Raw genomic sequence first — 15,447 nt, 5'->3', positions numbered from 1 at the left:
CTGAACGTGGTTGGTAAAACCTTGCTGCTGAAATTCAAAGGTTGAGTATCATGCATAAACACACATAAAATTACAAAAAGCTCTGTCCTCCTCGACATGCACTCACAGAGATAAACAACAATAATAAAAAAAGAAGCTCCTCCATCAGCCTGCCCACCAGTCCATCCCTCAACCTCAGCCACATCATATGTGACTGCTTTAATCGCAGGCCAATCACTGCCGGGTCACAATTAATAAAAGCCACAGCAGCCGCAAATAAACAAGTCCAAATTGCTGCCTTAATCGAATGATGCAAACATCGGTGAGTTACAAAAGTTCACTGCTGCCACTGACAATTTCCTAATTGTATTCACTCATTCATGGCAATTTTATTAACATGGAGCGGATGTCTTCTGCCCTTCCACTGTCACAGCACCAGGGATCTAATTTCATTATTTTCCACAAGATTTGCTTGACTACTGCCGCCATGCTAGTGGCGCGCCATGGCCAGATGTTTATGCTATTTAAATGAGGAAGCAAAGCCTGTTGGGTAAACATAATTAAAGAAAGTTGAAGCTTTCTTTTTTTTTTCCTCCTTACTTTCCCCTCTCTCTTGCCCTCTCTTTGTGTACCTAGCTCTTCTCCTAGGAGCCACACTATCTTTGTTTCTTAACTTTACTTCATTAGACAAATTTCAATTAACATCGGAGCCACATGTTTCTCTGAGCGGGAGCACCAGGCCTGCATGGTGGGCTGAGTACGCAGAGAAGTGTGACGCGGTGGACACAGGAAGCACAGATGCTTTAGTCTCTCTCAACATGCGAGTATGTGCTACAGAAACTCCTGCAATAAAGGAGTTTGTTGCAAGTCCATCTCCTGAAAGTGTGTTTGTCTCATCATTCACAGCTCCATCCTACCTGTGCGGCTGATGAATCCAAACACTGTTGACCCTGTGGCCTCCTCCGTTGCGTGTGTTTATTAAAATCATCATCCAGCGCAGACCAATCACACATTACTGTCCACGCCTGTCGCATGCTAAATAAGAGCAGAGACAGAGTAACAGAGAGAGAGACGTAGGGTAAATTAAATCACTCATGTCACAGTGCTAATAGGCCAGCTCCACTCTCCGTGTAATTCCAGGGGCAGAAGCTGCAAAAAAAAAATAAGTTGAAAAAAAAACTAGAGCAACAACAATCTATTAGGGCCAATATCACAGACAGACTGTTACAAGAGGTCATTACAAGATTATGTAAACCAAGAGGGCGCATTTCCATGCAGTGGTCATTTACATGTGATTATGGCATCAGTGATTATACAGTAGGCGCCTCAGACGTGTCAAGCTAGACACACACACATTGAATTATGTTATGTTAGGGGGACTTGATCTTCAGAATAAACTCCCTACAGCTTCTGTTTGGTCGGATTTATTCGTAGATGCCCTCATTTAGCAGGATGATTTGAGGGACGCCTCGCTCGTAAAAAGCCCTCATTCTAACCGCGAGAAGCAGAAGCATCCATTTACTCCCTTTGATAGAAAACACCCCATTCTCCGCGCCCCATCCAGCCTGCTTGATGGCTGAAATATGCTTTGCGCGGCTGCAGCCATACAGGCGCTTTTTAAGTATGCAGCGCGAGGCACATTCGATACCCTTTAGTGCACACGAACTGAGTAGCTGTCAAAAATACAACAGGCATCTCAAGTAATTATGCAGATTTATGCAAAACATTAACAAGAAGAATTAAAGGCACAAATGAGGTGGCTACACTTGAATTGTTAAGATTATGAATAATTACCATGAATCTTTTTGCTCTTAATATAACTTGTTTTTGATAAACAAAGCCTTAATTATCGGAATACTTTGGAGGATTCCGGTGACCTTCATTAATCTTAGACAACAAGTCTCCGGTGAGACTTGAGATGAGGTACGTGCACTCTCGTGCGCTTGTTCACGCCCACACACACACACACACACAATGTGTAGGGTAAACACGCACGCATGGCAGCGCATATGCTAACTAGCCACTTCAGCCTGCAGCGAGGAGACAGACAGGTATGTCTCCTAGTTAAGCCAAGAGAGCTCCTCACACTCCCCGGTGTGTCCAGGTACGCTAAGCCAGGAGGACAGATGCATGCACACACACTCACACATACACAGCAGGTGACTCGGATGCTCCTTTGAGAATTGGCAGCACCAAGTTCTTCACTAATTACAATTACAGCTCACTTTCCTCCCCTTTCCACTTTCCTACAACTTTGGACATGAATATTCCAGTGGAGCCATCGTGCATTGGACACGCTGCTCAATATGTCCAATAATTAAAAGCATGATGTGCAAGATAAAAATACTAAGGCAGTGCAGACTGTGCTCAGAGCTGGCTGGGAAGAAAAATTAAATTCAGCAAAAAAACACAACACTGTACTGGAAGAGAGGAGCCTAATCTGTCCTGTTTTAATCATTGCACACAGAGGTGGAAAAAGTACTCAGATCTAAAGGAAAAACTAGCAAAACTACACTGTTAAAATACTAGAAGTAAAAGTACAAAAGTATTAGCATCAAAATATACCTGAAATACCGAAAGGGGGTTGAAGGGGTAGTGGTATTGCCTTTGTCAGAATCATATGATTTTTTTACTATATTTATTGATGCATTGATGCATTCCTCCTTTTAATGTTGCATCTGGTAAAAGCGCTGTTTATATTTAATTACTTTATATGCTTCTGGTTAGCTTTACCTAAAATAACACACCAAAATGTAAAAGTTAAAATATGTCATATTTTATATATATTCTTTTTTTAATAGTGTAAATCTGCAGAGTAGCTAACTATCTGCAAAATAAATGTTATGGAACACAACAAAATGAAGGTGGGTTAAAAATACCATAATGTTGGAATACTCAGTTGAAAAACAAATACCTCAGATTTCTACTTAAGTACAGCCCTAAGGAAAAGTTAATGTATTTACTTTAGTTACATTCCAGCAAAGCTTTAGAAAACTCCTAATTGTCCCTCTTTATTGTTATATTTTTTGGGTATTAAAATCCTCAAGATAGCACATAATGTTTCAAATGAATAACTTTCTGTGCCACTCAGTAGTCAGATATTGAATGCTGTGTTATATATCCAGTAACAGCAAGATTGTCTGGGACATTACTATTTAAATACTATGCATGATAACTGATACGATCATATTAAGTTTGATTATTTGTATTTGTGTTCATCATAATTCATTGTCTCGACTCTACACCCTGTGATGCTCAAACAATAAAGTCTGGTCCCATGGGCGCCAGGCAACCCCGAGTCCTGTCAATCAAATGTGCTGATTGTTTGTGTTGAGCTGTCCTGTTGTTTCTATTTTTTCCGTCTTCCTTATTTTACTTTTACTAATTTCTGTGGAGAGCCAAGGGGCGAGAGTCATGGACATTCTCTTATCTAGCACAGAGTCTGACAAACTCACTGCTGATTACCCAGAGTCATAATAAAACATCTTTATAAACATCTTAAAAATAGAGGAAGCTACCGTTACTAATTTGGTGTTGAAACTTAAACAGACTATTCTGCCAAAGAATAAAACGGTTCCTCTGAAGGGCTGAGGCTTTAAAACAAGAGTCAGTGGTTCAAGAACATCTTCTGAAAAAAGGTTATGACCTTAATGTTCCATTAGCGAGCTAAGCTAACAAGCCAACGTTTTTTTGCTATGACAGAACGAGAGCTTTATTTTTCTTCTTTAAAAAATAAGTTATTATGTATAACAAGTAGTGTGGAGTAGTGCATAAAATTACAGGGGGAATTTAAGAGAACAGTAGGAACTAATGTCGAGAAAAGCTAAATGTTGCAATTGTGCTGATGGTTAACTCGTTAGCAACGTCGGTTCAATGTTAGCCATTCAAGTAGCTGTCACTTGGCTTCTGGTATCGCGGACAAGTGAATATCATTATACTGTGTATCCTCAGGGGCGTTTCAAGACACTCTGGGGGCCCCAGGCAGAAGAGACCTGGGGGGCCCCACACAAGCACGCACACGCGCACGCACACACACACACACACACACACACACACACACCTCCTCATCATGGCTTGAAGTTGATGGTATGGCTGGGAATTATTTTTATAAATGAGTATAAAAGTAAAAAGTATACAAATAAGAAGTCATTGCTTAAAAACAAACATCTGTGGGGCCATATTAAATCAAATAATCTAAATTGGGGAGCAACTCACTGTCAACTCATAATAAATTCATCCTACCGTCAGCTGTTGAGGCATCTTTTTGAGGACAAAAAATGTAAGCAAAGCACCTAGAGATAAAAAGAGGAAAAGAGTTTTAATATTTTAATCAAGCAAAGTGGACAAACACCCAATAGTTAAGATATACATGAAATCATTCACAGCCGTTGACATCACTCCAGCTTAAGTTAAGATTGTGTATACTGTAACACATTTAAGAGCCAATTCAAGGAGATGCATAATGTCTTTCAACTGCTTTAGTGACAGTTTGGACCGAACTAGCTAGTTCACTGACAGAGTAGCCTAGCTGTTGTTAGCATTGTTGTCCTTGTTGTTGTATTGTTAGCAATTGATTATTCTGCTAATGGGAGGAAAGAAACACTTTGGATTAGCTAATTTATTTTTTAATAACATAGCTTTTGTTTATCTTTTACACACCTGGGGCCTGTACTACGAACGGAGTTCAACCTACTTAGAACTAACTCAGGGTTTCCGCGGTAACCCGGGGTTGACTAAACCTGGACATCTTGATTGGTCTTAAACGGTACTACGACGCTGATTATGAAGTTGATCAGCTGAACCTGTGTTCACTCAACCAGAGTTACTGCGCGTTCACATAAAAGGGGTGGTACCAGCGCAAAAAAACACTCTCGATCATGGCGGGCTCTCCCTATTTCACAGAAGAGGAATGCGAGATCATAATGAGGAGTTATGAAGAGTATAAACCGACCCTGGCTGCTAAATCCAACACCGCGGCAGCAAACAAGGCGCGACTGGGGTGTTGGCAGCAAATTACAGACCGCGTAAATTCGTAAGTAGGCCTATTTCTTTACTTCTATATGTCCGTTAAAATAATCCCAACCTGAATACAGTATGTCAGGACGATGTACAATAACAGTCGGAACGTTACTGTATCGTATGTGCAACCACAACTGAAGCAGGACAACTGAATGTTTAGTCCCCTTCACTAATTCTGTGTATGTCCCTTAAATACTTCCAGAGGTACCAGCAGCGCCAAACGGACCTGGCAGCAGGTGAAGATGAAGTACAAAAACATCATTCAGAATGGTAAGTAAGAATGTGTGTGTGTGTGTGTGTGTGTGTGTGTGTGTGTGTGTGTGTGTGTGTGTGTGTGTGTGTGTGTGTGTGTGTGTGTGTGTGTGTGTGTGTGTGTGTGTGTGTGTGTGTGTGTGTGTGTGTGTGTGTGTGTGTCTTGTCAGAGAGAGCTAAATGTGTCTGTCTTTAACAGCCAACAAGAAGAAGGTAGAAATAAGGCGCACAGGAGGAGGGAGGGCACCAGACTCCTTTACTCTTGCTGAAGAGTTGGCCCTAGCCAACAACAGTGGCAGGGTGATGATGGATGGGGTGGCAGGGGTACAGTCTAACCCTGGGGCAGCTGAAATGTCCACCCTCTATGTGCAAGGTAATGTATGGCATTCATCGTTCTTCATGTTAGAGTATTTTGGCTTTCTTCCCCTGAATCATCAGTAACATGTGTCTTCTGTTGCATGCAGTCGAGGGTGGAAACATCACAACCCTGCAGCCACCAGGATGCATTCATCCTCTGACACAGGTAATTCAAATGGATAACATCCATGACATGTAAATTAGGCTATGTCACCCCTAAAGTATGGGTGCAGCGTAAAATTCTGAATCTTTTCAGGATGATGATGATGATGATGATGACGAGACCCTCACAGCCCCCTCCGACACACACATGCAGGTTAAAACACTTTACTGCTACTATATGCCACATTAATGTCCTAGGAGGGTGAGCATCATTTGTCAGTACTGTCTGAATCAAGTGACCTGTGTCATTAATGCAATGTGTGTGTGTGTGTGTGTGTTAGGAGGACTTGGAGGAGCTTTCCCCTCCTGAAGCCTCCCTCCCAGGGACCTCACAGTCAGACAAAGTACAGTTTCTCCTTCCTTGTTTAATTACTGAATATAATGCATACTAGGCTAATGTGTACAACATGGGGTGGGGGTTGTGTAGGCCACAGTGGACAATGTCCGCAGTTTATACAAGAAAGTGCTGGAGCTAGACCGCACAAAGAAGAGGCTGGAGATCAGAAAGCTGGAATTAGAAATTGAAAAGCTGGAACATGAGAAGAAGGTATTGTCTTATCACTCCATTAATATATAGGCTACCCACACCCTATATGTGTGTCATTGATCTGGCTTTTCGTCACCTTTTCTTCTTGCAGGAAAGAGAGTCATCTAATAAATGAATAATATCAGAGATTGGTGTGACATGTCTTTATTTTTGTGCATTTAATTTGTGGTGTGTACAATTCATTGGAAAAACTGGTTGGTAATGGCATCCCTGACAGCACGGCCTGTTGGATGATCCAGGGTGATTGGATCAGTAATATCAGGGGGTGGGGGAGGATCATGAGGGGGCACTCTTTCCTTCCTTATTGTGGCGACATTCTGAAGAACCACACATGCTGCTATGGTTTGGCAGGCCCTGTCTGGCTTGACCCGAAGGACCTTCAGGCAGGCGAATCGGGCCTTCAATATGCCAAATGTCATTTCGATCCTGGCCCTAGTGACACTGTGTGCATGATTAAATGATCTCTGTTGCCTTGTTTGTGGATCAGGAAATGGTGTGATGAGGAACTTCATGCATGCGTAGCCACGGTCCCCCAGCAGGATTCCATGAAATTGCCCTTAGATGAAATGGAGGAAAAATTAAACAACTGTCACACTGATTTCATGTTCACTATTAAAGCATATTACTTCAGGTAAATCGATATAGGACTTTTACCTTGGTGGAATCTGTCAGACAGTGATGATTCTCTGAATATACGGGAGTCATGGACTGACCCTGGCCACCTTGCATCCAGGCTTGTGATCATATAGTGGTGATCGCATGTCATCTAAGAATATGTGCACAGGTAAGGAACATAACAGGTGAGGCATGCTGTTGCGCATGTAAATGACACCACCCCATGCAGAGGACAGGAAATCATTCTACATGACAACAGGAATTCACAGGTTGACATTACCTATTCCAATGAATCGTGGACTGTACAATGTACGCCTACTGTTAATCTGTTAGTCTTGTGTATTACCTGGACATTGATGGTGTGTTTGGACTTTCTATTCACAAAATCCCGCTCATGCTCTCCCAGGGGTGCACTGATAGGAATGTGCGTACAATCAATGGCTCCAATTACTCTTGGGAAACCTAGATATTTTGTTAGTCAAATCAGTTGCCAGTCACAATTATGAAATGTGCAAATTACCTATTTTTAGATTAGTGGCATATTACCAGCGATTGCATAGAACCCTTCTTTTATCTGACGTGCAGGCAAATGGCCAGGGAATACAACAAATGCATCCACCAGTTTAGTGAGAGCAAGTACCACCTTCCGTATCACCCGGCATACAGTGTTCTTACTCAGGTTTTCAGCATCACCGATGGAATACATATATTGTCCGCTGGCGAAATAGCGCAATGAAAGACATAACATTTGCTCGATTGTGAGGGCCTGACTTCGGCGGGTTACATTAGAGACGTCCGCCTCGAGCAGCTGGCATAGGTAACGAATTCCCTCAGCTGAGAATCTATATCTTTCATGGAGAACATCGTCCGGGTACGCCAGCGGATTCTGGCGGTCTCTAAATACCCTCGCCCTCCGAAGAGAGCCCCTCACAATCTGCGCGCCTATATCGTACGGATCGTCCAGGTATGCTGGCATTGTCTTTAGGGGACATGTCGGTGGAGGAGTGGTGTCTAAATAGGGTGTGGTTAATCGGAAACCTAGGGTTAACCAAGAACTAAAACTGGGAAGACCAGTTTTGGGATCCTACGTATATTGCCATGGCAGCATACCTCGGTTTTAACATATCCAACTTTCGTAGTATGGGTTAACCAGCAACATACGCTGCACGTGACCAAGTTACTCTCGAAGTTACCCCGGTAAGCCAGAAAACCAGCTTCGTAGTACAGGCCCCTGTACTGTAGGAAATGTTCTTTTATTCGAAGCCCAGGAGTCGATTAAAAGAAACGAAGTGAAGCTCCTCTTATAAGTATTAAAAGGAGTATTTAATAAAAGGATGCAGCAGTAGGTTTTACAAAAGTTTCACATGTGGCTCAATAGTCCGGTACACGCGTCCACAGGCCGTAACTACTGATGAGTGGAGCTCATCAGTAGTTACTGTCTGGCGGTCCGGAACAACAGAGAGCTCGATTTCACAATACAAACATGTTTTGTTGGAACAACCCCTTTTCGGTCATACAATAAACAACTTCGTGCTCCGGTCTCGTGCTCTCATTAGTTGGTAACGGGGGCTGGATCATGTTGGCTGCTTGTCACATGGGGTTCTCCGGATTCCTCTATTGGCTGACTTCGTCGGGGGCGGGTCCTCTTATGACGTCACCGTCGCCATCTTGTTAGTGATGTCCTGAAGCGCTCACATACGATATTCTATTATGCAATCCTTCTGAGGTTTATCAGTTATTAAACACGCAATAGTATCATTGCAGCATCAATGAGTGAGAGGTAGAGGCGGTGTGTTTAGTATGTAACTCCACGCGACATTCTCCCTCTACTCATATATACAATACACTATTAGCTATATGCTACCTGAGGCTAAAACAACATCCGGTAATACTACCGGATGTGGACAAATATGATCCGTCCTGAAACAGTGAATTATCTTTTAATGTTCCGTTTCAATATATTGATTATTTCTAACAGTACCAACACATTCTGAGAGATACAGCCTGCTTTTAGACACAGTGAACTAATTTACTGATTAGCTAGCTGTTGTTAACAATGTAATGAGAACCACCTTTTCTGACGCTTAATGGGACAAAACAACAAATGTATTCCGTGTAACATATTCTCACTTACCAAGGTCACGTTTATTTCTTTTCCTCTTCCTCTTGGTTCTGTTTTTTTTATTATGCCCTGAAGTGTCATTCCTCCTCATCTTCAGGCCGCGCTGAAATTACGAAGCATTTGACAGTGCGCTAGTAACATGTGGCCCCCTTTAGTGGGGATCCCGACGTGTCATTGCAGCGGGGGTTTCATGTTGTCGCTGTTGTGTACCAATGTTAACAGCTGTCTTTGAGGGGCCCCTTCCCAAGTAGCGATAGGACCCTTTTAGGGGGGTTCTGGAGATGTCATTGGAGTGATTTTCACATAGCCATTTCAATGTTGTCGTTGCTTTGGACCAATGTAATCAACCTTCTTTTGGGGCCCCCTACCAGCTTGCCCCCTAGGCAATTGCCTAGTTTGCCTTCCCCATTGCAACGCCCCTATGTATCCTCATTTACTTTCAATAGGTAAGCAGGACCAATGTTGTTTTTGTGATAAGGACTGTTGCTTTTTGTCTTTAATGGGCACATAATTGTGAACAGGATGTTACATGTACTGTATTATTGAGTCACCAGAACACTAAATGTGATCTAACCTTGTTCAAACGTTTTTAATCAACAGTATATTCTATGTGCAAATCATATAGGTCCATCAATTATTTGATCCCCAATAAGGCGCTCAGACTTGTTGTTGTAAGTTGGTTTCCAAAAAAATAAATAAAAAGGGGTCCACCCAGCAAAATGTGTTTAATGCTCTTTTATTTCAATTTTGTATGTTTTTAGTAAGGACAGGGGAGGCTAATTTGGTCTATTTCTGTCTTTGGTTGAGCGCAGTGTTAATTTCACCCAACATGAATAACAACTCGCAAAATCATGTGAAAATGATGCAAATTCCTTCTTTGGTTTAGAGGGAAATCTTTCAAGCTGAAACAGAACATCTAAATTACAGAAATGTCAGCAATTAGATAAATTGTTTGGTATTGATCAAGAATGCTCATCCACAGATATGATGTGTTAATTTTGTTATATGGGACAGAACAATCTTACTCGAATCTTTGTCTTTAAGCTTCATGTTGATTACGTCTGAAGCATTTTAACCTACAACCCTTTCCTAATGGGGAAGGTTTAACCTCATTAAACGTATTTAATATTAGAAATGTTTGTGGTCAATCTACAGTAGGTCTACGCATCTTATAATTGTGAGCAAATAATCTCTCGAGGACAAAATTGCAGTACAAAAGCTCCTTTGAAACATCATAGATTGTCAGTTTTGGAGGTCAAAGTTTTAGAGCCTTTTATTTACATCAATGAAACTTAACAATAAGCATACAGCACATTGAGCCTGCTTGAAATATTCCATAAGCAGTTCTATCGGACCAAGTTAGAATATTTTCCAGGGATGTTTGAGGGGGTGACCGCTAGACCTGTGCTTCCCAAATAACAACAGTGACTTTAACAACAGTAACTCAGGCCTGCTCTATTGATCATGAAAACACAGCATTCGTCATCTAGAGGAGAACAAAACAAGCCAATATAGCTTTCAAATGCTTTACTGCCCTCGAGAAAAACATCAATGTGGGAATATTGGCCCGGTTTGCATAGAAGGCAAAAAGAGCAAAAGCAGAGAGGGGGAGAAAAGATGGCCGCCGTTAAGCTGTTAGTCAAGAGAGCCAGATTTACCGTTTCTATTTCTACATTTTCCCTCTGCAGATCGATGGAAGAGTCAGTTCATTTTCTCCCACATCAATACTGTGGAGCCCAGTACAGTTCGCTCCCCTCCATCTGCCTTTCATCCCGGCCACACTGGAGCTTGTGGATGTTAGCGTTAGCCAGGCGCTCGAGGTGACTGCTGCCCTCGGCACAGGATCAGCTCAGCCTCACCTTTCCATGCTGTAACCTCACCCCGGAGGAGTAACGGAAAGAGGAAGGGAAAATAAATAAATAGCTGACCTCTTAAGAGTGGTTCGGGGCGATGTCTACCTCTCTTTTGTGGAACTTTCGAGGACCTTTTCCCACTTCTTGCTCGACAGCAGGATGCTAAATGTTGGCCGGTTACTGCACTTCTTGCCCTGACAGAGGTTTCTCGCGATGGGAGGATGTCTCTCTGAATGCCCTGGGAGATACGAGGCACCCTAGCCAGCAACTTTGAGCAGCCCCCCACCCCCACCACTACCACCACCACCAAACCCTGGCTCCAACCTTAGAAGCAGTGCAGGGAGAGGAAGTTTGAGAAAAACTGGCCTGAATCTCAGTGCTCAAGGGTAGTCAACCTCCATCCCAGCACCATGACCTCACCTCTGGGGTGGTGGTCGAGGCGGTCGTGGAGTCGGGTGGTGGAGAAGAAGAGGGGGTGTGTGTGGGGGGGGGGGGGGGACTTGGCACACATCTTTGAGTGTAGTCCAAGGTGTTCACAAGGAATTCATGCCCCAGGACAGGAGCACTACACTCTGTTCACATGACTCCTGTTTGAAGCTCCTTTCTAAAAAAAATATATTTATTCTTTTTTTTTTTTACAAAAATAGGGCAGCCTGTGAAACCAATGTGTGATAAGTTTGAAGTCTCTTTTGCTAAAGGAAGGACAAAATGCTATCATTGCAAATTAATAATCTGTCTTGGATTTATGAAATGGAAACAATAAATAAAACTCCTATACTCGTTTAAATCTAGTATTATTATTTGTTATTAGTTTTTTTTTGCCCTGTCATTTAAATGTTAAAACTACAGGAAAAAGATGATTAAAACAATACTCTCTTTATTGAGTTTTACAGATTTGGAAAACATGTTTTAATATGTTTTTTAATAAATTTCGGAGATTTTTTATCAAAGAAATGATGTAACCACAGTCAGAATCTCCACATGTTCTAATACAAATAAATAGGTTTAACAATTTTCCTCAAATCTATGGGATCATTAAAGAAACCAGAATAAATCAAGTTGTTGCAAAATAATAATACAGATTAGATAAAAATATAATTGTAATAAACATAATTAAATGTATAATATATACTGTATATCAACAACTGTTTTACATCTAATCCTTCTATAAAGAGCTGTACATAAACAAGCCAGTAATCTGTTACGATAAAAAGATTACAACATATTATCCTTGTGATGACATCTCTCTAACATGCATGTTGTTCTCTTTAGCTTTCTGGGATGGCTTTGGTAGAGACTTGAGGACTGCAGCTTTTTCTCAGTCAACTTTCCCATATCACTACAGAAGCGTGCAACAAATTGCTCACATTCTGACCCTGACACCTTCCTCATTAGGCCTAAGTGAAGTGCTGTTGTTGTCTCCTAGCCCCCTGCCCTTACCTGCAGTTACCTGCTCCAACATGGAGAAACTGCCAGCGCTGCCATTTGTGCTCTGGTGTATTTGCGTCCGCCTCCACTCTCCCATGTGGCCTCACACATACACACACACACACACACACACACACACACACACACACACACACACACACACACACACACACACACACACACACACACACACACACACACACACACACACACACACACACACACACACACACAACCACACTATAAGTGTTTGCCCCCACCTCAAGGCAAACAGATGTCCCCTTAAGGTAGCATGTCCACGTTTACACTCAACACATCCGAGGCAACATAGATGTTCACAAAAGACTAAAAAATGAAGACACCCTGCAGCTTAATCCATCCCAATTTAAAAAATATCACACTAATCTTTCTCACTTTCTCGGTTACATTTTCCTTCACTTAATCTGACATCATGTTAGGGTGCTTGACAATATGGGTCTTGTGTAGGCATTTAAAAGAGAAAAAAAAAAACTGAATAAAGAGAGTACATATTTAAAAGATTTCTGCAAAGGAAAGAACTTGAAAGCATGGTGTTTTTCTGTCGGTTTCTCACTCCAGGCACGTGTGTTTTCAACATTTCTGTCAATTCACAGTGATATGAGACGGAGGTTACATCCCGGAATAGATACAGTATGAGAGTGTCTTTCTACAAATATTTCTGTAAGAAAAAAATCTAAACAGTGCCAAAAACCCAACTTGCCTTACAGTAAATGGTATGCATGTATATTTAAAAAAACATTTTCTATCTCTCTCATACACACAGAACAAGTCTTACTGCGTTTGCTCACCCCCTTCATTTGGGCTTTTGCCATTAAGGTTTTATGTGTGTGTGTGTGTGTGTGTGTGTGTGTGTGTGTGTGTGTGTGTGTGTGTGTGTGTGTGTGTGTGTGTGTGTGTGTGAGAGGGAGAGAGAGAGAGAGAGAGAGAGAGAGAGAGAGAGAGAGAGAGAGAGAGAGAGAGAGAGAGACTGAGCAGCGCATTTGTAAAAGAGGCTCGACCTGACAAATATATTCGGCTCCCAGTATCAGCCTAGCTCCAAAATTCATGTAAAACACCGGTAACTCCCTGTGCCTTTTGAAAAGGGATCGGCTGATACAGGATAATGACGGAGATTTCGACTTGATTATGGGGGCCCATCCCCATCAAATATTCCAGTCCCTTTTTCAGATTTGAGCAAAAATCAGACTGATATACCTGTAGGCTTTCAAGCTTCAGCACTCTTTGGAAAACAGAACAGAGAAAAGACAGTGTGTGCATGTGTAGAGAAAAAAAGGGAAATACCTAAAAAGCAATTGAATATCTGTTTTAAATATATAACAGGAAATAATTTTGCCTCAAATTCAGCCTTTGATTTGTATTTTTAAAGGATATGCTGATTTATCTTTCTTCAAACTTTTCTAATGTGCAATATCGTTAAACTATGGTTAATATATCTAAAAGGTTTCAAGGTTTTATTGGTCATATGCACAGCATATACAACATACAGTGGGGCAAAAAAGTATTTAGTCAGCCACCAATTGTGCAAGTTCTCCTATTTAAAAAGATGAAAGAGGCCTGTAATTTTTATCATAGGTACACTTCAACTATGAGAGACAAAATGAGAAAAAAAATCCAGGAAATCACATTGTAGGATTTTTAATGAATTAATTGGTAAATTCCTCGGTAAAATAAGTATTTGGTCACCTACAAACAAGCAAGATTTCTGGCTCTCACAGACCTGTAACTTCTTCTTTAAGAGGCTCCTCTGTCCTCCACTCGTTACCTGTATTAATGGCACCTTTTTGAACTCGTTATCAGTATAAAAGACACCTGTCCACAACCTCAAACAGTCATACTCCAAACTCCACTATGGCCAAGACCAAAGAGCTATCAAAGGAGACCAGAGACTAAATTGTAGACCTGCACCAGGCTGGGAAAACTGAATCTGCAATAGGTAAGCAGCTTGGTGTGAAGAAATCAACTGTGGGAGCAATTATTAGAAAATGGAAGACATACAAGACCACTGCTAATCTCCCTCGATCTGGGGCTCCACGCAAGATCTCACCCCGTGGGGTCAAAATGATCACAAGAACGGTGAGCAAAAATCCCAGAATCACACGGGGGGACCTAGTGAATGACCTGCAGTGAGCTGGGACCAAAGTAACAGAGGCTACCATCAGTAACACACTACGCCGCCAGGGACTTAAATCCTGCAGTTCCAGACGTGTCCCCCTGCTTAAGCCAGTACATGTCCAGGCACGTCTGAAGTTTGCTAGAGGGCATTTGGATGATCCAGAAGAGGATTGGGAGAATGTCATATGGTCAGATGAAACCAAAATAGAACTTTTTGGTAAAAACTCAACTCGTCGTGTTTGGAGGAGAAAGAATGCAGAGTTGCATCCAAAGAACACCATACCTACTGTGAAGCATGGGGGTGGAAACATCATGCTTTGGGGCTGTTTTTCTGCAAAGGGACCAGGACGACTGATCCGTAAAGGAAAGAATGAATGGGGCCATGTATCGTGAGATTTTGAGTGAAAACCTCCTTCCATCAGCAAGGGCACTGAAGATGAAGCGTGGCTGGGTCTTTCAGCATGACAATGATCACAAACACACCGCCAGGGCAACGAAGGAGTGGCTTCGTAAGAAGCATTTCAAGGTCCTGGAGTGGCCTAGCCAGTCTCCAGATCTCAACCCCATAGAAAATCTTTGGAGGGAGTTGAAAGTCCGTGTTGCCCAGCGACAGCCCCAAAACATCACTGCTTTAGAGGAGATCTGCATGGAGGAATGGGCCAAAATACCAGCAACAGTGTGTGAAAACCTTGTGAAGACTTACAGAAAACGTTTGACCTCTGTCATTGCCAACAAAGGGTATATAACAAAGTATTGAGATGAACTTTTGTTATTGACCAAATACTTATTTTCCACAATCATTTGAAAATAAATTCTTTAAAAATCCTACAATGTGATTTCCTGGATTTTTGTTTCTCATTCTGTCTCTCATAGTTGAGGTATACCTATGATAAAAATTACAGGCCTCTCTCATCTTTTTAAATGGGAGAACTTGCACAATTGGTGGCTGACTAAATACTTTT

General features: G+C 41.9%; 2 protein-coding genes across 2 annotated transcripts; one reads left to right on the top strand and one right to left on the bottom strand.

The window, feature by feature from the left end:
- Positions 1-4,633: 4,633 nt before the first annotated feature.
- LOC134858318 (myb/SANT-like DNA-binding domain-containing protein 4) lies at positions 4,634-6,442 on the top strand. The gene is made up of 7 exons (XM_063874145.1): positions 4,634-5,011; positions 5,201-5,268; positions 5,450-5,623; positions 5,715-5,773; positions 5,864-5,923; positions 6,051-6,113; positions 6,197-6,442. The coding sequence occupies exons 1-7, from the start codon at positions 4,857-4,859 to the stop codon at positions 6,344-6,346; spliced, it is 729 nt and encodes a 242-aa protein (XP_063730215.1). The 5' UTR covers positions 4,634-4,856; the 3' UTR covers positions 6,347-6,442.
- A 455-nt stretch (positions 6,443-6,897) lies between these two features.
- LOC134858319 (putative nuclease HARBI1) lies at positions 6,898-8,150 on the bottom strand. Its single transcript, XM_063874146.1, has 3 exons — positions 7,478-8,150; positions 7,278-7,393; positions 6,898-7,082 (listed from the first exon to the last, which is right to left on the bottom strand). Exons 1-3 carry the CDS (start codon positions 7,905-7,907, stop codon positions 6,939-6,941), a joined length of 690 nt encoding a protein of 229 aa, XP_063730216.1. The 5' UTR covers positions 7,908-8,150; the 3' UTR covers positions 6,898-6,938.
- Between the last annotated feature and the right edge of the window lie 7,297 nt (positions 8,151-15,447).

This window comes from Eleginops maclovinus, chromosome 22 (genome assembly GCF_036324505.1).
Source record: "Eleginops maclovinus isolate JMC-PN-2008 ecotype Puerto Natales chromosome 22, JC_Emac_rtc_rv5, whole genome shotgun sequence".
NCBI classification, from domain to species: Eukaryota; Metazoa; Chordata; class Actinopteri; order Perciformes; family Eleginopidae; genus Eleginops; species Eleginops maclovinus.
This window is presented reverse-complemented; position numbering and strand designations above follow the sequence as displayed.

Excerpts from the sequence above, each read along its gene's own strand:
- LOC134858318 (XM_063874145.1), top strand. The coding sequence starts at position 4,857 with ATGGCGGGCTCTCCCTATTTCACAGAAGAGGAATGCGAGATCATAATG. Across the intron at positions 5,012-5,200 it reads ATTACAGACCGCGTAAATTC|AGGTACCAGCAGCGCCAAAC; the intron begins GTAAGTAGGCCT and ends AAATACTTCCAG. Across the intron at positions 5,924-6,050 it reads CCTCCGACACACACATGCAG|GAGGACTTGGAGGAGCTTTC; the intron begins GTTAAAACACTT and ends TGTGTGTGTTAG.
- LOC134858319 (XM_063874146.1), bottom strand. The coding sequence starts at position 7,907 with ATGCCAGCATACCTGGACGATCCGTACGATATAGGCGCGCAGATTGTG. Across the intron at positions 7,394-7,477 it reads AGGGTTCTATGCAATCGCTG|GTTTCCCAAGAGTAATTGGA; the intron begins GTAATATGCCAC and ends CAAAATATCTAG. Across the intron at positions 7,083-7,277 it reads AACACACCATCAATGTCCAG|ATGACATGCGATCACCACTA; the intron begins GTAATACACAAG and ends ACATATTCTTAG.